The 22,884-nt window shown below is 40.2% G+C and overlaps 1 protein-coding gene across 1 annotated transcript in view; it reads right to left on the reverse strand.

Moving 5' to 3' along the window:
• Positions 1–22,884, reverse strand: part of csmd2 (CUB and Sushi multiple domains 2) — a 689,393-nt gene that overhangs the window by 108,551 nt on the left and 557,958 nt on the right. Inside the window, exons 45-50 of the mRNA XM_072247323.1 lie at positions 22,318–22,503; positions 12,210–12,404; positions 6,480–6,653; positions 5,796–5,969; positions 1,811–1,984; positions 1,532–1,720 (exon numbers count right to left, since the gene is read on the reverse strand). Coding sequence (XP_072103424.1) covers positions 1,532–1,720; positions 1,811–1,984; positions 5,796–5,969; positions 6,480–6,653; positions 12,210–12,404; positions 22,318–22,503 — 1,092 coding nt within the window. The remainder of the gene's footprint in view (positions 1–1,531; positions 1,721–1,810; positions 1,985–5,795; positions 5,970–6,479; positions 6,654–12,209; positions 12,405–22,317; positions 22,504–22,884) is intronic.

Consider the following 22,884-nt stretch of genomic DNA (forward strand, 5'->3'; position numbering starts at 1 on the left):
AATATCCGCTGCTGTGTTTAGAAAGCTGAGCTTGGCAAAATAGAAGAGGCCCCCTGGGCCAGGAAGTGAATATCCATCACAGCGCGATCACAAGAAACTGCAGAGAGTTGTGAACAAAGATCAGAACATCACAGGAACCAGACTCCCCTCTATAGACTCTGTCTATATTTCCCGCTGCATCAGTAAAGCAGACAGCATAATTGAAAAGACTACCCACCTCATACGTTCTCTCTTCTACCCCCTTTCATCAAGTAGGAGATGCAAAAACCTGAAAGCATGAATCACCAGGCTCAAGGACAGCTTCTAACTCACTGTTATCAGACTCTTGAATGGAACTCTTCTATGATAAATGGACTCCTGGTTTCACAATCGTTATCATTTTGCACTTCCTTTTTGAGTCCATTCTTTTACACTTATATTCTGCAGTGTTATTGTTTTACCTTATTCTAGCTCAATGCACTGTATAATGATCTGGTCTGTATAAATGGTATGCAAAACAATCTTTTTACTACAAGACAATAATACACCAATGCCAATTCCGATGACCAAGTTGTCAGTGCTCTCTATCATTACACTGTAAAACTGACCATAACTGCACTGACATGGCTAAATAAAAAAAATGGGGATGCTAGAATCAGCAGTATCAGCCTTCCCTTTGGGAAATGCATGATTATTGTCCTTTCAGTGTTGACCATAATAACAGCATTAGAGCAACAATTAAACCCTCTTAGCTCAGTTGTCAGTCACTTGTCACTAATAGTACAATCACTGCTTGAAAGTACTCCTCTCCTGTCACCAAAAGTGGACTGGATCTAAGCTCTATCATTAAAATGGACATGCTTGCTTAGTATTTTAAATCCTCACAATACAATAGCTGAAACTGATTGATGCCCGGCATCTCTTGAATTTTCACATTTTGCTTGACTGAGAAAAAAATTCATTTCATTTTTGACTTTCCTCTTGTGAATTATAGAGATTCTTCAGGTCATTAAGTAGAAATGCATTGAATAAATTCCACTGAGTGATCAGATTAACATTTTAACTTCCTCTCCACAGCATTCCATCAGACAATAAGACACAGAAGCAAGATTGCGCTATTTGGCCCAACAACTCTTCTTCACCACATGATCACAGCTAATTTATTTCCCTCTTAGCCCTTTTCTTTTTACGCATTTGGCCTTTGACCCCCCCCATACTAATTAAGTACCTATCAACTTCCACTTCAAATCTACCCAAAATCACTTGACCTCCACAGCCATCTATGCCAATAACTTCCACTGATCCACCACCCTCTGGTTAAAGAAGTTCCGCAACTCCTTTCTAAATGGAAATTCTTATATTCCGAACACACTATATGTCTGACCATGTTAGTTAACAATTAAATTTATAATTTTATTTCTTTACTGCTCAATGAAATGACATCAATATCTGAATTTATTACTAACTTCTACTAAGACAAATTACACACTAGGATTAAATTATTCTCTTTTGCAGAATAATACATTCATTTAAAGGCAGCATTTTCACTTACAGAGGCATTTTGGGAGTGACTTGTCCCAGGAGCCATCACCTTGACATGTCAGCACATCTGATCCCAGCAGGTAGTATCGAGCATTGCACTCATACGAGACCGTACTGCCATAACTAAATCTCTGGGCAATGTTCAATTGTACTCGGCGAATTCCATTTTCTACATGTGCAGGATCTGAACAGTTAACAACTACAAGAAAATAAGAATATATTCAAACTCTATGGACCATCTTTCTACATGTTAAAATCTTTGAAACTGCTTTATAGTTAGAGCTTGTACCTTTACATGCAGGAAAGGAATTGCTCCACTGCCCATTAGATTGGCACTGGGAGCTAGTAGATCCATGCAGTAAGTAACCTGGATTACAGGTAAATCTAACCACATCGTTCAGGTTAAATTGAGTTCCGTGAGTTACTCCATTCACTGGATTACCAGGGTGACCACATGAAAGAGCTAGAAAAGGTAAATAATATAACAGTTACTCAGTAACAACTGAGCATTCTAAAAAAAACTCGAATATAGTGCATTCCATTTAATTGGGACACATTGGGACCAGTACATTTTGGACCTCAATTATCTAAAGTTTCATGTAAGTAGTTAAAATGGTATAAAAAGGACAAACTACTGTTTAACTGAGTAATAAATTCTGCATCTAAATGAAATGCAGAATAAATTAGAACACCATCAGTACTACTACAGTACTATAAAGGTGTATATTAGTTCCTAATAGTTCGTGATGGAGAATACCACGTTTTCTGGATTGGTTGTAAATGAATAAAATCAACACATCGCCTATTACAGACAGTGCACTGTCTTCAACCAGTGCTTTCAATGTTTGCATCCACCGAATCTTTACTTTCATTGTAACATTCAAAATGATTGTTGATGCCTTCAAATTCTTTGTAGTTCCTAACTTGAAGAAGTGGAATCATTTCATTTTCGCTCCTGGAATCTCCAAGCCTGAATACTTGAAACTGCGGTAGGCAAATGAGTTCTAAGATAACTTACTGCTTATTTCTCACCAACTGTTAGTGACAAAATCACTATTTCTTGAACACAAGCACATGCAACTGATATTATTTTAAAACTTTCCACCCTATGCACAGTGCAGTATCTAATGGCTACACAAGTTCACATGACTGAAGCTAGTTAGAAACAGTTTGGCAACAGTCTCCAATCCCAATTAAGTGGGATAATGTCCCAAATAAACAAAAGGGAATCCTGGCTATTTTCTTGCTTTGTTTTGTTCTTTAAGAATTGTCCCAAATAGTGGCTGTCCCAATTGACTGGAATCCACTGTATTGTGAAATTCAATCAGTGCATAAAAATTATGGCACATCTATGAAATCAACAATATATAAATACACAGATCTCATGTAAGGAACCCAATATACACCACTGGAAATCTAATCAGTCTGAAAGAGATTTAGGACACAGATGCCTACCAAATGGTCAAATTCTTGCAGAATGTATATATTGTTGATACAGTATACCTGTAAAAAATGCTTGTGGTTATCCCAGTTATTTATGATACTGACTCCTCTAAATTCAGGAATGTAGAAATGAATCAATTTGCTGAAAGGTTACTGATTTCATACAATGCTATACGGATATGGTGGATAAACAGATAATCACTGCTTAATATAAAACTACTCTATTCACCGTGTACAAGAACTTGTCTCTGATACTGGGAAATGATCAGCAATTAGCTTATATTCTGCTATTAGGAACTGTATTTCTGGCACAAAGTTTCACCTGATATGGAAATTGGATGCAGTTTTTGCACTATGAGTAATACAACATTATTAAATAATCTCAGTGATGGACACAGTAAAATGCTTGATGTACACAACACCTTAATATAGCTTTACATAGAGTTAATATATGAAGAAACAGATTGGTTAGAACCGACAGGAAGTGAATATCACCATTAATTCAGTATAAAGAGTAGAGAATCAGCTGGTAGAGAATCACTGGTTATTCCTAGTCTCATTTGTAGGAGGAAACTACTTCCATATGTTACCAATGCTAAAAAAGGTTCATAACCCAAGCTCCATCAATATATGTTATGTCTCTGTTCAGAATTAATTTTAAAAAATATAATCTTACCAAGAGCAATGAAGCATTATTCTGCTTATTGCAAAGGATTGAGCTATGGCTTAAAACAAGGAACGTAGTCGACGAGATTCTAGGGTTCTGCATTCAACTTGCTAGACATTAAAAGAATATTCAAGCCCTTGTGTTGTTGTTGTTTCGTAAGGCAGATGTTCTTTTTCTTCGCACTTCTAATTGTTTTGTATCAAGCCACTCCTCCAGTTCATGGCCACATTGATGGTCCGCAGCAAAGCTGTCTCAGATCTTGGTGAGAGGGCATGTTTGGACCAGTCAGAAGACGTCCTGGGTTGGCAACACAGGGGCAAGCTGGGGTTTGTCAGGCGCCCCATTGGTGTAGTGCTTGCTCTGTTTCGGCACGTCGACTTCTGAGCCTATTTGCGGTTGTCCAGTTTTTTCTGGTAGCTGTAGCAAAGATGTGCTATCACACCTGCTTTTTTTTTAATTTTAAGAATTATTGCTCCACTGGGCATTGCAAATGTAATACATACTGAAGAAAATTCATATTGTCCAAAGTAAACTACCAAATATTCTGTTTCAGACAGTACAAGAAACAAGATCATCTGTTGTTAAAAATTTAAGTTGAAGCAAGTACATTGTTGAATCGAAGAGCCTGACATCTTGACTGCGATTCACAATTAGAGACCAGCTGTGTCATTATTGGGAAATAATACTGAATGGGAATGCCGGAGAGGAGAACAGAGAAGGAGAAACAGGCTTTACTTCACTGCTGCTGCAAGGGTCCTAGTGCTTAATCAGTCAGAGAGGCAGCAGACAGACAGCAAATAGCACTTTCCCTCACTCAGTATTAATGCACAGTGATAGTGGGCAGCAGAGTGAAGCTTATAATATGGGGAAAGATGAATGGCTATCTTTGGGATTAAATTTTAACTATTAAGAACCAAAATTTGTTTTGCACGTATGAATAATCCCTGTTTATTTCAGTTTTATGCAATTAAAGCTACTTGTTTTATATCACTGGTAACATTTGTCTACACATATCCTGGCAAGAGTCGCTCATTTCCATATTAGGGAGACAGGAGATGTTAAAGCATTGCAGCAGGGGATTGTGAACCAGGTTTTCCTGTGGGAAGACATGAATAGATATTTCTGAGACAACATCACTTTGCTTATACACTTGTGAACTGGAAGACTTAATGTGTTACTCAATGCCCAAACAAACAACTTGTCCTGCCTAGTTCCAAATGCAAGCATCAAGAGCTTTCCCCAATTATTGTGACACAAAATGACTGCCATTCCTCCCAAATCCCCCTCCCCACAACACCCCATTCTGATCCTCCCCAGTGTGTGACTGTTGTCTCTTTACCTCATCAATGGACAGTCCTACCCCGATACCTCATCACACCCAGCAGAAATCACTGCTCCTCCTCAAAAAACACGCATGCACCACAATCTGTCCTCGAATAAGCACTGGGCTTCAATGTCTCACCAACACCCTAAGAGACTGGGTGAATGGCCAACAGTCTCCCAAGTCCACTTTCAGGAAAAGAACAGACAGTTTGCTATTTTGGCTACAAAATCATGCAACATGTGAGATGTTATGCACAAAGTATAACAAAAATTTTCACTGAAGGGGTAATGCCCAAAATATTCATTGATGCTTACATGTAAGGGTGAACCAGAAATTCTTGGGATAAGTGATGGACAGAGAATCTTGCAGGTAGAAGCATTGAATCTCCACAGGCATACTTAGCCATCCACCAAACGTTGTACCATGATTTCAGTTGCCAATCACCACACTATCCATTGACCCATTTTATGAAAAAAATCTTGTTAACCAAGAATTGAAAACAAGTATCTAATGAAATAAGTAAGAAATATTTGAGATATATGGACTAAAATTAAAACAAATGAACCATGACCTTCACCACTTTCTCTCCTTTATTGATAACTAAATTAGCCGGCAGGCGGGGTGGTGGCATCTGCACTGAACTTTGAGGTGAATTCAAATCCAGGTTCAAATCTGGCCGGCTCCTTGCACGCTTTCCATCCGTGCTGGGTTGAGCACTGAGCTAACAACTCGGCCTCATAAAAAACAGACAAACGCTAAACAAATGGCAAGATTGCTGCTCGATACACCACAAGGCGTGAAGAGGAACAGCAATTGAAAACTAAATCAAGTGATACTTACGCACACATACAGGCGATTTCCCTGACCACTTGTGATCCTGCTGGCAAATTCGAACTGAAGTTCCAATGAGGCGAAATCCTGGGTTGCACTGGTATACCACTGTCCCACGGTAGCTGAAGTTTTCACCAATTACCTGACCATTGACAATGGACTTGGGCATCCCACAGTGACCAGCTGAAACCAAAGAAGCTTCATTCAGTGTGATTAATGGCTCAATTAATAGCAACTTATGGGAAGAATTCAGAAAGGACAAGAAATATTAGCTGTTCCTATACTTATTTATATGAACAGATCTTATATTGTTTACAAGCAGTTTGGTTACTCTCAGTGCATTCAAGTCATGGTGTTTTAATTTTGTGATAACATTCTGTAATGCAAATTAATTCAGGTCAGTTAATTTAGCAACTAGTCATTAAAGTTACAACATATGTCAAGCTGATAACAGCTCGAAGTTTCATGAATAATCAAGGCAACTTGATCTTGAAACTAGTTGCCTTAGCCTCTTACTTTAAGCAAGTACTTAATTGCAAAATTGCAAAATCAAGTGTATGTTGCATTTCAGTGGTATTTACTTGAACTTTAATGAAATTAAAATAAACAAATAATACAACACAACTTTATAGTGTGCAGCTTGCGGAACTATTCATGAACCAAGCATTTATGCATAGATCTCCAAATACTAACCAAGGCAATTCACTTCCATTCCACTCCACAGTCCGTTGGCCTGGCATTCCCGTACCCGGGATCCTACCATTGTGTATCCAGTGTTACAGGAAAAGATGGCTGTTGCCCCATACGTATTTAATGTCCCAATCTTATTACCGTGTGTTGGAAATCCTAGTTCTGCACATGAGATTACTGTAAATTTAGAAAATTAATTGATTAGTTTTAACAGTTCTTAGCATCATATAGCATGGAAACAAGATATTTAGCCCACCAAATTCATACTGGATGTCAGCATTCATTTATATCAATTATACAATAATTGCATTCAATTCTCCCAAATTTCACCACTCAACTATACGTTCGGGGTAATTTATAGCCACCAGTTAACCTGTACAACTTTGGGATGTGGGAGGAATTCAAAGCAACTGAAGCAAACCCATATAGCTTGATAATGTGCAAACTCCACACAGACAGTGCCTGAGGTCATGATTGAACCCCAGGCAATAAAGACACAAGCGAAGCAGTTTAACTGGATGTCCCACATCCTCTTTCAATTAACCATGTATAATAATCCTTATATTTCCTCTGTTCTCTTCTTTCCTCCATTTTCTTCCATCTGCTTAGACCACACTTGGAATATTGTGTTCAGTTCTGGTTGTCTTCATTATAGGAAGGATGTGGGAGCTTCAGAGAGGGTGCCAAGGAGATTTACCAGGATCATGTCTGGATTGGAGAACCTGTCTTATGAGGATAGGTTGAGTGAGCTAGGGCTTTTTGCTCTGTAGCGAAGGAAAATGAAGAGTTGCTTAACAGATGTGTCAAAGTAGATGATATGAGACAATGAGTGGATAACCAGAGACTCTTTCTCAGGGTGGAAATGGCTAATACAAGGGTGCATAAAATTTTAAGGTGATTGAAGGTAAGTATAGGGGGATGTCAGAAGTACAATTTTTCTTTTATGCAAGTGTGGTAGGTCCTTGCAACATGCTGCTGGTAGAAGCAGATACATTTGGGACATTTAAGAGACTCCTCAATGAGTACTTGGATGATAGAAAATCGGAGGGCTATGTAGGAGGGAAAGTTTAGATTGATCTTAGAGTAGGTTATAAGGTCAGCAAAGGGTGTGTAGTATAATATAATCTTCTATGCTCTATCTTAAAACCTGCATTTCTGATGAAAGGCTTTCAAGCATGGACATTATCTGATCCTGGTGCTGCCTTGTTAGCTACGTACAGTACCTCTAGCTTTCCTCGTTTAAAGATGGATGAATTGGTATTTGGTGCCGTATTGGTTTGAACACAAACATAAACATTTTGGTTGAGAACAGTCTTACAAACGACAAACTGAAGGTCACCCAAGGGTGACTGTGCAAGTCAAGCCCAGAGATAACAAAGTACAAATGAGATAACATTCAAATTTATACACAAGGGTAACTTTTCATGTCAACAATCCAGCTAGCAACTTAGTAAAGAAGACAAGCTGTGCAATTTTCATCCCATTAATTTCTGGAGGGTTGAACAGTGAGCAGGAGTGATTACCATCCAGACAGTGAAGGTACAAAGCAGCTCTGTGCTGATGTGATATGTAAGTGTGCATGAAAGAAAACATGGGTTGGCCTTGATTCTTGTGGGAATTTACAGGTCTAAGGTCAAAAGGTAGTTTTTATTTCTCTCAGTAAATGTCAACTCTCTGCAAATGTTCTGATGTAAAGCATGACTTATTTCAAATATTACTTAATTGTCCAGCACATAGATGCCTAATTTTTCTTGCTGTTTAACACATCAAAATATGGTTATTTTAAGTATTAAAAATAAACAAAGTATTAGAAGAATTCCAAAACAATTGTAAGGTAGTTATAAATTAATTGGATTCATCTACACCACCAATAACACAGAATTTTCTCAAGGAGTAGTGCAGTAGATGATGAATATCAACCTGAGAGTTTTTAACTGATAAAAATGTAAGTTAATTTACAAATTCTCTCTTTCTTTACTCTCTTTAGATATAACTACTGAAATACTTTTCTTGCATTATTCTCTTATTTATTTATGACAGAGAGGCAGCTGTTTGACTCAAAAAGTCTATTCTGGCTCTCCAGAATGCTAGCCTGACTTTTCCACCACTTACTTCCCATCATTATGAAAGTATGAAATTAAAGAAATTTGGCCTGTCCCCTAAAACCCTCACTAATTTTTATAGATGCACCGTAGAAAGCATTCTTCTAGGGTGCATCACAACCCGGTATGGAAGTTGTCCTGTCCAAGACCGAAAGAAGCTGCAGAAGATCATGAACACAGCCCAGTACATCACACAAACCAATCTTCCGTCCGTGGACTCACTTTACACCGCACGCTGTCGGAGCAGTGCTGCCAGGATAATCAAGGACACGACCCACCCAGCCAACACACTTTTTGTCCCTCTTCCCTCAGGGAGAAGGCTCAGGAGCTTGAAGACTCATACGGCCAGATTTGGGAACAGCTTCTTTCCAACTGTGATAAGACTGCTGAACAGATCCTGACCCGGATCTGGGCCGTACCCTCCAAATATCCAGACCTGCCTCTCGGTTTTTTTTTGCACTACCTTACTTCCCATTTTTCTATTTTCTATTTTTGATTTATAATTTAAATTTTTAATATTTACTATCAATTTGTACTCCAGGGAGCGCAAAGCGCTGAATCAAATATCGCTGTGATGATTGTACGCTGTAGTATCAATTGTTTGGCGACAATAAGGTATAAAGTATAAAGTATAATTAATTATCTCTCATATTATCTGAACTTACTTCTCCACACCCTCGCCATCCTACCCTGCCATTTGCCTGCCTGCTGCTGGGACAAGGTATGGGAGCTAATTAACTAACTAACCTACACATTTAGGGAACATGGGAGGAAGCTGGAACCCTTAGAGGAAACAAATGTCAGCACTGGGAAAATTGTGAATTCCATCGATGGCAGTGGAGACGAGAACTGAACCTGGATCAGCAGAGATGTGATGCAACAGTGCAAGCTGCTTCACCATTGTGCGGCTTGAAGAAAGTATATAATGACATGATGATGGAATTAGAATCTGAATCAGGTTTATTATCACTGGCATGTGACGTGAAATTTGTTAACTTAGCAGCAGCAGTTCAAAGTAATACATAATATAGAAGAGAAAAAATTAATAAAATTAAAAACAAATAAATAAATAAGTAAATCAATTACGGCAGTCATATATTGAATAGATTAAAAACATGCAAAAGTCAGAAATAAGATTGATCCTGCAAGATAATTAGATTAACATCGGTAGAGGTATGGTCAATAACAAATACTGCTGCAGAAAAAAACAAATCAATCTGCTCCATTGTATAGTTAGCAGCATTAGTAATTCCTCCTCAGGGCACTCTTGCATTTTCAGCATTAGTAATTCCTTCTCAGAGTACCCTCAAATATGATCAACAGTCAATATTTGGGGAAAAAACTACAAAAAGATAAATAGCCAACAAAGAGACTTCATAAATCAATTAAAATCAATGGCACCAAATTGCTTTTTAAAATGTGATGAATTACTATTGTAAGTCATAGAGAGAATGAGCACAGGAGTAGGCCCTTTGACTCATCACCCTACACAGTAGGGGCAATTTACAGTGACTACTTTACTTACCAATCCAGAATTGGAATAAGATTTATTATCACTCACTTAGGTTACATGAAATTTGTTGTTTTGTAGCAGTACAGGGCAAAGACATATATTAATATAGATTATTTAATTTTTTGCACTACTTATTTCTGTAATTTATAGTGAATAGTGCAAAGAAATGGAATAACAAGATTGTGTTCATGGGTTCATGGACCATTTAGAAATTTGCTGGTGAATGGGAGGAAGCTGTTTCTGAATTGTTGAATGTGGGTCTTCAAGCTCCTGTTGTAGTGATGAGAAGAGGGCATGTGTCTGATGGTAAGAGTCCTTAGTGATGAACACCACCTCATTGAGGCTTTCTCCTCTAGAAGAAGAGCCTGCGATAGAGCTGGTTGAGTCTACAACTGTATGCAACCTCTTGCAATTCTGTACATTGGACCATCCATTTCAAGCTGTAATGTAACCAGTCAGAATGCTCTCGACGAAATATATGTCAAAATTTGCAAGAGTCATTGATAACATACAAATCTCCTCAAGCTCCTAACAAAGTAAAGCCACTGGCTTGGCCTCTTTTTGATTGCATCAACGTGTTAGGCCCAGGAGTGATTCTCTGAGATGTTGGCTTCCAGGAACCTGAAGCTGCTCACCCTTTTCACCGCTGACCTCTGATGAGAACTGGTGTGTGCTCTCCCGACTCCCCTTCCTGAAGTCCACTACCAATTCCTTGGTCTTGCTGACACAGAGTGCAAGGTTGTTTCTATGGCACCACTCAACCAGCTGCTCCGTCGCACCTTTGCGTGCCTCTGCTTCACCGTTTGAGATGCTACCAACAACAGATGATGTTTGATCTGTGCCTACCACTCAGGAGAGTAGAGAGTAGAGCAGTGCACCTGTATTAATATCAGCAAGAGGTGGTTATTACTGATCCATACCACTATCATCTTCCAATAAGGAAGCTGAAGAACTAGTAGCAGAGTGAGGTACAGAGGCCCAGGTTTTGCAACTTGCTGATTGTCTTTGGGGTGTAGGAAGAAGGCAGAGCACCTGGAGGAAACTTTCTTGATCGTATGACAATACTAATTCCACGTCGACAGCAAGATAGAACCTAGAACCGCAAGACAGTGAATCAACTGACAGTGCCACATCTGTTCTGACAGAATTCCGTCAGTCTGTTGTAGAAGTAAGATATAGCGTTCAACTGACTTTGCTGCTCTACAAAATTTTCAATGGGGATTGAAGAACAGAATCCTGTTTAACCTCTTCTACAAGCTATTTTGGTCTACAGAAATCCTTCACCATTACTGCACATCAGTATCTGCAGGCGAATCTCCAGTTTTGAGGACTGTTCCTGGCTTTTTAATTACTGAGTGGGGGAGGGGTGCAGAGAAGGAGACTTTACTGGCCTCTCCATTTCAGAGTTTCGGTGTCGCAGACATGTACACTAATTCGTTTCAGAAGTATTGGGTCACTTGTCCATATTCAAGTTCTTCGTGCAAGGAGGCAGAATCATTTGCAGAGACATTGATGCATGATGTGTTTCCGGACTGGAGGATGAAAACAGAAACCTAGTTGTTTTAGCAACACACATCAAAGTTGCTGGTGAACGCAGCAGGCCAAGCAGCATCTGTAGGAAGAGGTGCAGTCGACGTTTCAGGCCGAGACCCTTCGTCAGGACGGGGGACTGCACCTCTTCCTACAGATGCTGCTTGGCCTGCTGCATTCACCAGCAACTTTGATGTGTGTTGCTTGAATTTCCAGCATCTGCAGAATTCCTGTTGTTTACCTAGTTGTTTTCCCTCTTTTTAACCTTTGAGTGCTTAGGCCAACTATTGTCCATCTGAGATCATTACAGCACACACTGTAGATTAAAATGAAGTACTAAATCCATCTGAGATCAACTTTACATACAAGGAATGAATTTATGAACTTGAGTCAGTAGGAACCCAAAATGAAATTTCTAACATAGCTCAAAACACTTAACGGGTCAGTTAAAAAAAGTAACAGATATTTCCTGTCAATAAATAAACTAACGAACAAAAGAGGGTATGCTCAGGCTCACAGCAAGATGGTTAACTAGTTTTGAGTTAATTATTTTATATTATTAACTTACAAAAACTACTTTCTACTTACTGTTACAGCTGGGCTTCTGGTGTCCAACACTCCAAGTCCCATTAGTTTGACAGCTGATGACCCTCAGTCCCTGTAGATAATATCCTGGGTCACAAGTGATAATCATTTGAGCTCCATATTGATTCGGATCTCCATTTAACAGCTTCCAGTTCCCGTGATCTACACGAAGACTATTAACTTCAGGGCAAGTCACAGCTGTAAAAATGTACATCGAGTTGCAATCAATAGCAGGTTATTACTTCGTTACTTGTTGTGTTGCAGTTTTCTGATTGGTTATCGATTTGATCAATCAAGGATTAGAATTAACCTCCCTGTTTTACATTCTTAAATTCAATCACAATGTTTGGCAATGATGTACAATAAATAAAAGGAATATTGTAGTCTATTGATCTGCCTTTGTCTTATTTCAAACAGAACCACCTAATTTGCATTGTTTCTTCAGATCATTTCAAGAACAATCCATACTTCCTTTTCTTTTAATTTTCTAACTATGTTAGATAAGGTAAAAAAAATCTGTTCTTAAATTGAGGAAAGTAGATAAAACAACATCTCATTGTTTATTCGCAAACAACAGGAATTCTGCAGATGCTGGAAATTCAAGCAACACACATAAAAGTTGCTGGTGAACGCAGCAGGCCAGGCAGCATCTCTAGGAAGAGGTGCAGTCGACGATTCAGGCCGAGACCCTTCGTCAGCACTAACTGAAGGAAGAGTGAGTAAGGGATTACTTACTCACTCTTCCTTCAGTTAGTCCTGACGAAGGGTCTCGGCCTGAAACGTCGACTGCACCTCTTCCTAGAGATGCTGCCTGGCCTGCTGCGTTCACCAGCGACTTTTATGTGTGTTGCTCTCATTGTTTATTCCTTGCACTTATACATATGACCTGACATTTAGTACATTGGGCAGCTTCACCAGTTTTATTTTCCAGCAAAACATTGCAAATCCTTTTTTAATTTTAATTTTCTGAGTATGTATTTACGAGTGTACACTGTACTCTAACTACCAGTTCTTGTATCTATGTTAAAAAATAATAAATAGGAGTGACCTTCTACCTCAAGCTCGAGTAACACAAAGAAAATGCTGGAAGAACTCAGCAGGTCAAGCAGCATCTATGGAAAGGAATAAAGAGCCAATGTTCTAGGCTGAGACGTTTCATTAGGACTGAAAAGGAAGAGGGAAGAAGCCAGAATAAGAAGGTGGGGAGAGTCGAAGTAGTACAAACTAGGTAGCAGGTCGTAGGTGAAGTCAGGTGAGGGGGAAGGTAGATGGGTGCAGGGGGATTGAAGTGAGAAGCTGGAAGGTGACAGATGGGAAAGGTAAAGGGCTGAAGAAGAAGGAATCTGATAGGAGAGGAGATTGGACCATGGGAGAAAAGAAAGGAGGAGTGGAACCCCAGGAAGGTGATGAGCAGGTGAGGAGAATAGAAGGCGTGAAAGGGTAACCAGAATGGGGAATGGAAAATGAGAGGAGAGGGAGAGAAGATAAGTTACCTAAAGTTAGAGAAATAAATGTTTATGCCATCAGGTTGGAAGCTGCCCAGAATATAAGGTGTCTCTTCATCAATCAGCCATTTTCCAGTACTATTTCCATTTTCTTTGATTACCTTCAAGCCCAGTAATCTATGGAATGAACTCAGTAGATAAACCTCCACGGTCCTTCGGAGTAGAAAATTCTGAAGGTTCATTGCCCTCTGATTGAAGAAATCTCTGCTCATTTCAGTACTAAGCAGTCCTATCAATTATTCTGAAAACAATGACTGTAATCCTTGTCCTTCGCCAAAGGAAACATTTTTCCTGCATCTAGCCTGCCAAGCTCTTTAAGAATTTTGTAAGTCTCAGTGAGATCACCTGTCATTCTTCTGAACTCTTGAGAACTCTGTCTCAATCCAATGCAATTCTCCTTATATGGTAACTTCGTCATCCGAGGAGCCACCTAATGAACCTCTGCTGCATTCTGTCAATGGCAAGTACATCACTTTTTGGTAAAGAGACCAAACTACACAAAATATACCAGGCAGCATCTCTGTAAGGACCTATTCAAATACAATAAAACTTCAGTCGTCACTGATATAAATCCCCTCAGAATAAAAATTGACATGCCCTCTTATTCTGTTGCCGTACTGGATGCTGACTTTAAGCGACTTGTGTACAAATGTACTTGGGTCCCTTCTAACATCAGCTCTACTCAATTTTTCGACGTTTAATAAATGCTCCATTTTCTGCTACAGCTACTAAAGTGGATGACTTTACAATTTTTCATGTTATTTATTCTCATTCACGTATTCAGCTTGTCCATACTACTGTTAAGCCTTTTTTAATCCACTTGCTAAACTCTCCTAGTTCAGTATCATCAGTAAACTTATGATGCCTTTGGTCAAATACTTAATATAGATTAACCCAAGAAATTCTGCAGATGCTGGAAATCCAAAGCAACACACACAAAATGCTGGATGATCTCAGCCTGTCAGGCAGCATCTATGGAGCAAACAGTCAACGTTTTGGGCTGAGACCCTTCTTCAGTTCTCAGTGTGTCGTATATGTTACTTAATATTGACTGTAAATTACTGGGGACCTATGGGGGTCTAATAGCACCAACCCCTGCAGCGTCCCCAGCTATTTACAATCTGTATTTATGCTACACCTGCCAGTCTGATAATTATGTATTAGTCCATTCACTACTAACATTTGCTTTCTGCCTACAACCAATTTGTAATCCATTTCATTATACTGTCTAACCTTGTGGACCAAACTCCTGTGTGGAACCTTATTGAACACCTTCTGAAGATCCCATTACACCACATCTACTATGTTAACTGCACAAAACAGGAACTGAATTAGTCTTTTCCCTGTTGGTTCTTTAACCTACTTACTGAACCAGCATCTCATATACATACGATGAATTCTTCTTCCACCTTATCACAATAAATTTGATTTGTCCATTCTCTATGTATTTATAGCACATGCACAATTACAATTACATTTTGATGATGTATAAATAACTCACACAGCTGCTTTCTGCTCTTTACTATTTCTTAGCTCAACCCAAATTAATTTTAGCTTTACATCAGGGCCTGTCAAGCCAAAATTATTTCTTACGACTGTGCTAATCTGCTCCCTTCTCTAGAGTACTGCACCAACCCCTTTTCCTTTTTGAAAATAAAGAAGAAGATGCTTGACATCTGAAATAATAACATTATTATCATCATTATTATTATTATTATTACTAATATGACTGATCAGTTATTACAGATAGCACAATCCATAACCACTGTCTGGATATATTAATACAGGATAAACAAGAAAGAACAACTTATTTAATAGATATAGCCATTCCAAACACATATAACTTACAAAAATCAAGAAGTGAAAGACACCGGAAATATGCTGAAATAAAAGAGGAAATTAGAAAATCTTTGGAACATGGACAAGGTATACATCGTCCCGATAGTAATATCTTCAACTTGTATCATCCTAAAGACGCTACACAATAGCATTAAACAATTAGGGCTACACAGTAATATCTATGTAATTCTTCAGAAAGCCACAATACTAAACACCACTAGAATAGTCCGTAAGTTTCTAGCAATTGACAAATGAGTGTGGTTGTTTATGCCCGTACCTCAGTTTTTACCAGCTTGAGCTGAGAAAAAAATAAAAATAATAATAATAAATTGTTGGAAACACACGTTGAGTCAGTCAGAATTTTATCGAACAAGAAACAGTTTATGTTTCAGATCTTAACGTTTATCAGAAATCAGAAAGATAAATGCACGTTTTAGGTACAATACATACAAAACGCTGGAGGAACTCAGCAGGTCAGGCAGCATCTATGAAAATGAATAAACAGTTCACCTTTCTGGTCAAGACCCTTCTTCGGACTGGAAAGGAAGGGGGAAGATGCCAGAATAAAAATTGAGGGTGGAAAGGAGAAGTGTAGCTAGAAGTAATAGGTGAAATCAGGTGGGTGGAAAAGGTAAAGGGAAGGAATCTGACAGGACAGGAGAGTGGACTATGGGAGAAAGGGAAGGAGGAGGGGCACAAGGGGGAGGTGATAAGCAGGTGAGAAGAGAGGAAGAGAGGCTCAAGTGGGGAATAGAAGAAGGAAAAAAAATACAGGAAGGAGAATCTGATGTTTTTGCCATCAGGTTGGAGGTCACCCAGAAGAAATATGAGGTATTGCTCCTTCATCCTGAGAATAGCTTCATTATGGCACAAGAGGAGCCCACGGACCGACATGTCGGAATGGGAATGCAAATAGGAATTAAAATGGTTGGCCACCAGGAAATTTCACTTTTGGCAGATGGCGTGAAGACGCTTGACAAAGCAGTCCCCCAGTTTATGACAGGGTCTCACCAATGTAGAGAAGACCTCATTGGAAGCACTGGATACTATAGACAACCCCAACAGATTCACAGCAGATGTTTTGTCTCAGCTGAAAGGATTGGTCAGGCCCCTGAATGAAGGTGAGAGAGGAGGTGAATGGGCAGGTGTAGCACATTGGCTGCTTGCAGAGATAAGCGCCAAGAGTGAAATTAATGGGGAGGGGTGAATGGACAAGGGAATCATGGAAGGTGCTATCCCTGCAGAAAGCGGGGAGTGGGGGAGAGGTAAACATGTATTTGTTGGAGATAGTGGGAGGTGCGGAGAATGATGCGTTAGATGTGGAGGCTCTTGGGGTGGTAGGTTAGGACAAGGGAAACTCTATCCCTGTTCAGATGGTGGGGCATGGGGTGAGCATGGATGTCTGAGAAATGGAGATGTGGATGAGGGCAGCGTCAGTGGTGAGGTTTAGTAGCAGCAAATCAATTTGTCTTTCCATTCCCAGTTTGGTTTATAGCCTCCTCAACTGCCATGATGAGGCCAAACTCATCTGCTTTCTCTCCTCCTTCTCTTTCTTCCTTGGTCCACTGTCCTCTCCTATTAGATGCCTTCTTACTCAGTCCTTTACCTCTTCCACTCATCACCTCCCAGCTTCTTACTCCACTTTCCGCTCCTCCACCCACCATCTTCCCTATCACCGGCAAACCTGCACTCCATCCCCTCCCCCGTCCCTATCCCTTCCTTTCCAGTCCTGATGAAGGGTCTCAACCTCAAACACCGACTGTTTATCCCCCTCCACAGATGTTGCCAAAGTTCCTCCAGCATTTTGTGCATGTTGCTTATAGTTAGTAGATAAGGTTAGGAAAGGGGATAAGTTGAACTAAGGAATATCTCTAATTTGTTGAGATCGGATGATTTGATGCAGTTGTTATCAGAAAAAACTTCTTTGCCTGTACAATGTTTTGCTAATGGTAAGGTTGTCAGACATGCCCAGTAGGCCAAACGATATAGAAATAAGACAAAAAGAAAAAAAAACATGATCAAAATGATGAAATTTACAATGGAATGCTCAGTTCTGGTTCAAACAGAAAGAAAATGTGGCTCTCTAAAGTCGGGGAATTTTAATATTGACTCCTGCAGGTGTCCAGATGGAAAATGAAATACTTTTCTCTCTAGCTTGCTCTAGACCACGTGTAACAGCACAGGAGGACACAGAAAGAAAGAGCAGAGTGGGAGCGGAATGATGAATTACCATAGCAGGCAACTGGAAGCTGAAGGTCACCCGTGAGCACAGAGTGCAGATACTCCATAAAGAGAACACTCGATCTGCATTTAGTTTCTCAACGTAAAGGTCACATTGTTAACATCAGATTCAGTACACTAGATTAAAATAACTGCAAGGCAATCACTTTATTTGTCTGTCTTTCTAAACATCGGCTACATTGGGATACTTAGAGATCAAGATTACAGGTTAGCTTTATTTGTCACATGTACATCAAAACATACAATGTAAATGTGTCGTCTGTGTCAAACCAAATCAGCAAAGATTGAGCTGAGGAGAGCCTGTAACTGTTACCATTCTTCCAGTGCCAATAAAGCATGCCTAAAACTTACTAACCCTGCCCATGAGTCCTGATAAAGGGCCTTAACCTGAAAAGTTGACTGTTTACTCTTTTCCATAGTTGCTGCCTGACCTGCTGGGCTCCCCCAGTATTTTGTGTGTGTTGCTTTGGATTTCCAGCATCTGCAGATTTTCTCGTCTTTCTTCTAACCCTATCCATACATTTGTTTTCGAATGTGAGCGGAAACCAGGGCATCCGGAATAAACCCAAGTGGTCACAGGGAGAACATACAGGCTCCTTACAGACAGCAGCGGGAATTGGATCCTGATTAAAGTGATAATGTTAACCACTACACTATTGTGCCTCCCTTCCCGATCTTGGTCATCCTCCTATCATGTTTCCATTATATCAATTAGATCATTTTCAGCTTACTTCTGTTTGTGCCATGTACAGCAGCAAATAATGCAACCTCTGTAACTATTACAGTTCAGCACCTTTAAAGTTGTCATTTTAACATTTTTTCTGTGCAATGGCCCATCTTGCTGCTTGACCTTGTTTTTGCTATCTTTCTGATTTCCTCTTCCTGCTTTATTTCTCCCCACTTTCCCTGCTAAGCTTGCTTACACCCTCTCAATAACCTTAGCAAATCCTTCTGCAAGGACATTGGCTCCAGCTCTGCTGACTTGCAACCCATTCAATTAAACAGATCCTGACTGCCCCTGAAGTGCTTCTAATACCTTAGCAATTTAAAGTTCTTACTTTTGCACCATCCAAATGGTCTACCTGCCAGATACTTGTACAGAAGCTTCTTGGAATTCAATGATGCTTGCTTCTGTATTATAGGAGTTGATGTGATAAATAAAATCTTTTAAACTCTACTATTTGAGTGTGTTTCCAATCCCTATAAATAGCAGAATGACGACTGTCTCCAACTTTCAGAACTTTGGTTCAGAACTGGGCAGACTCACTTCAGCTCCCGCTAAGGTCAAACCACAGCAGCAGCTCTCTTGGTGATAGCTAAGAGACAACTTGATTTTGGTGGAATCACAAGGATAAGCTGTGAAAGGTGGAAATTTAAAGCATAGATTTGATATTCTGGTGTGGTCAACCCACCTGGCATAGAAGAGAGAAGTTTTATGAAGTATGCTGCTCCAATCAGGAAGTGAATGATGAAGACACCAGTGCGGCAAACGGTTCCATTGTCATATTTCACTTTGATAAGTAGGTCAGAACAAATCTCACCAAACCATATCAAATTGAGCCAAAATGATGAGATACTCTTACATTAGTCCAGAGAACAATGGATGCCTCGCAAGGTTGTTAAAAACTATAGTGATCATAAGGAAACATAGATGCAAATCACGTGGTGAAGAATGGCTGCTGCAAGAAAAGTGTTCATTTTAATGGTTATTTTCCTGCATTTATTTATTCATAGACTGGAACATCTCTGTATTTGTTGATTCAAATTGAATTAATTCATAATACATTCTATTGATCTCCCGTCATCCCCTTTCATCAACAATTAGACCATCACTTCATCTTTGAAATGTAAGCCAAGTCCATGCAACATACCGTAAGTTTCATCTCTCTCAGCTTTGGATTGTTTCTATTGAATTTGCATTCCAAACTTGAATAAATCCTTCTTGACTTACAGTGGTAAGAAATGACAACAGAGCTGAACTCAAAATTTACATAACCACAGTATAATGTAAGATCTATACCATTACACCTTGCCTCACAGACTTAAAAGTCAACATTGGCCTCTTTACTTATTTTGGAAACAATACTGAACAAAGCCATTTGACCTTTCATACCTCTACACTCTCAGAGAAGCAATTTGTTTAGTCTCAAACCCTATTCCCTTCTTCTACCTTATTGTAGTGAATACACCTGGAGCCCCAAACCTCAGCACTCCATCGATTTCACCAATAGAACAAGTCTTTTTATTCCATCTTTATTAAGTTCACTGGATGGGTATCTTTAAAAAAAATCTATGTTTGATTATTTGATTGGTCTATGGAAACATCTTTGTGTGCAACAAACAATATGCTGACGGGAGTCAGTTTTTAACGCAGCATCTGCATTACATAGATACATATATATAGGCAATCATTAGTCTCATGAGAGTGGGCACGTGGCCAAGTGGTTAAGGCATTGGACTAGCGACCTGAAGGTCGTGAGTTCGAGCCCCAGCTGAGGCAACGTGTTGTGTCCTTGAGCAAGGCACTTAATCACACATTGCTCTGCGACGACACTGAGAGAGTGCCCTGGAGAGTGAAGACTTTTCAGGCGCAGATCCATGGTCTCACAAGACTAACGGATGTCTTTAAGTCTCATGAGACCATGGATTTGTGTCTTGGAAGGTTTCCAGGGTGCAGTCCTGGGCAAGGTTGTATGGAAGACCAGCAGTTGCCCATGCTGCAAGTCACCCCTCTCCACACCACCGATGTTGTCCAAGGGAAGGGCATTAGGACCCATACAGCTTGGCAACAGTGTTGTTGCAGAGCAATGTGTGGTTAAGTTCCTTGCTCAAAGACACACAGGCTGCCTTAGCCAAGGCTTGAACTAGCGAACTTCAAATCACTAGACGAACGCCTTAACCACTTGGCCACGCGCCAACACGGATATACACATATAGATACATAGAATAGTACAACACAGTACAGGCCCTTCGGCCCACAATGTTGTGCCGACCCTTAAACCCTGAGTACCATATAACCTCCCACCTTAAATTCCTCCATATACCTGTCTAGTCGTCTCTTAAATTTCACTAGTGTATCTGCCTCCACCACTGACTCAGGCAGTGCATTCCACGCACCAACTACTCTCTGAGTAAAAAACCTTCCTCTAATATTCCCCTTGAACTTCCCACCCCTTACCGTAAAGTCATGTCCTCTTGTATTGAGCAGTGGTGCCTTGGGGAAGAGGCGCTGGCTGTCCACTCTATTTATTCCTCTTAATATCTTGTATACCTCTATCATGTCTCTTTTCATCCTCCTTCTCTCCAAAGGGTAAAGCCCTAGCTCCCTTAATCTCTAATCATAATGCATACTCTCTAAACCAGGCAGCATCCTGGTAAATCTCCTCTGTACCCTGAGCTCTGCTGAGCATTGTGGGCATGCTATGTTGGTGCTAGAGTGTGTGGCAATACTTGAAGGCTACCTCCAGCACTCTCTTGGGTGTGTTGGTTGCTAATGCAAATGACACGTTTCACTGTATATTTTGATGATAACTAAACTTGAAATCTCCCAGTGGACAGCCATTTTAATTCCACTTCGAATTTTCATTCCAACATATTAGTCTCTGGTCTCCTCTGCTGTCATGATGGGGCCCCACTCAGGCTGGAGGAACAACACCTTATATTCCACCTGGGTAGCCTCCAAACAGAAGGCATGGACATTGATTTCTCGAACTTCCGGTTATGTACCCCCCCCCACTTCCCCCTTTACTATCACCATTCCCCATTCCCATGTCCTTCTCGCAACTTATCTGCCCTTGACCTCCCTCTGGTGCTCCTCCCCCTTTTCTTTCTTCTATGACTTTCTGTCCTCTCCAATCACGATCCCCCTTCTCCAGCCTTTTATCACTTTCACCAGTCAACTTCCCAGCTCTTTACTTCTCCCTTCCCGTCCCCTCCTGGTTTCACCTATGGTTCTTCTTTCCCTCCCCCCACTTTCTTACTCTGGCTCCTCATCTTTTTCTTTCCAGTCCCGATGAAGGGTACTACCCCAAAATATCGACGGTTTATTCTTTACCACAGATGCTGCCTGGCCTGCTGAGTTCCTCCAGCACTTTGTGCGTGTTGCTTGAAACTTGAGTGTGTGTGCAGATCCTGACACAGAATTTTGATCCGAAAATGTTGATAATTCCTTCTCCCCTTACAGATGCTGCTCGACCTGCTGAGTTCCTCCAGCAGACTGTTGTTCTGCATTCCAGCATCTGCAATCTCCTGTGCCTCTATCGAATTCCTGTTGTGATAGAGTGGGGCTGGAATGATTGACTTCCAATAACTAGAGCCATTTTATCTGTGATCACCTTGGTGTAATCAGGGCAAGAGACAAACAGAAGAAGGCAGAAAAATCCAGAAAAAAATAAGGTATAATAAACTAGAATCCCAACTAGCTGGATCTGTGGGCCTCTGGAATGCCCACCAACCTGTTTTTTCTTCTTTCGTGTAGTGACTCCTTATCCTAGGCAATGAAACATAACTTGCTTTGGTATACTCACCCACGCAGAGTGGTGGATTGCCATTATTGCTCCACTTTCCATTTTCCTGGCAGACAGCTGTTGACAGTTCACCAGACTGCAGTCGGTATCCCTCGTTGCACTGATAGATGGCCCTCGTTCCAAGAGTGTACTCTCTCCCAAAGACTGTTCCATTTGCCGGAGCTTTTGGGACGCCACAAGAAATGGCTGAAAATGAACATCTGTCAGCTTTATCTGAGATACAGTGTGCACCAGTATGACCAACTTCACTAATACTTACATTGCTGCTGTGATATAAATAGACACACAATTACTGTATAACATTGTGTGGGAGCACAGCACTTTGTTGATCTAGTGGGTCACTTCGTTTAAAGGAAGAAACATATATTTACTATTTTAGACAAGTTGATGACTCAATTTGATATGGTTAGAAGAGGTGTAGGATTAAGGTAGGTCACTTTGGTGGGAGTGTGGGGTGGGGCTAGCTCTGTGCAACAAATCATCAACCAAATTTTGGAAGTTGGACAAGACAGGCTGTGACCAACATTTGGCATGACAATCACTGAAATCTGCTTACAAAAAGTATTG

The sequence above is a fragment of the Mobula birostris genome, chromosome 30 (assembly GCF_030028105.1).
Source record: "Mobula birostris isolate sMobBir1 chromosome 30, sMobBir1.hap1, whole genome shotgun sequence".
In the NCBI taxonomy this organism is placed as follows: Eukaryota; Metazoa; Chordata; class Chondrichthyes; order Myliobatiformes; family Myliobatidae; genus Mobula; species Mobula birostris.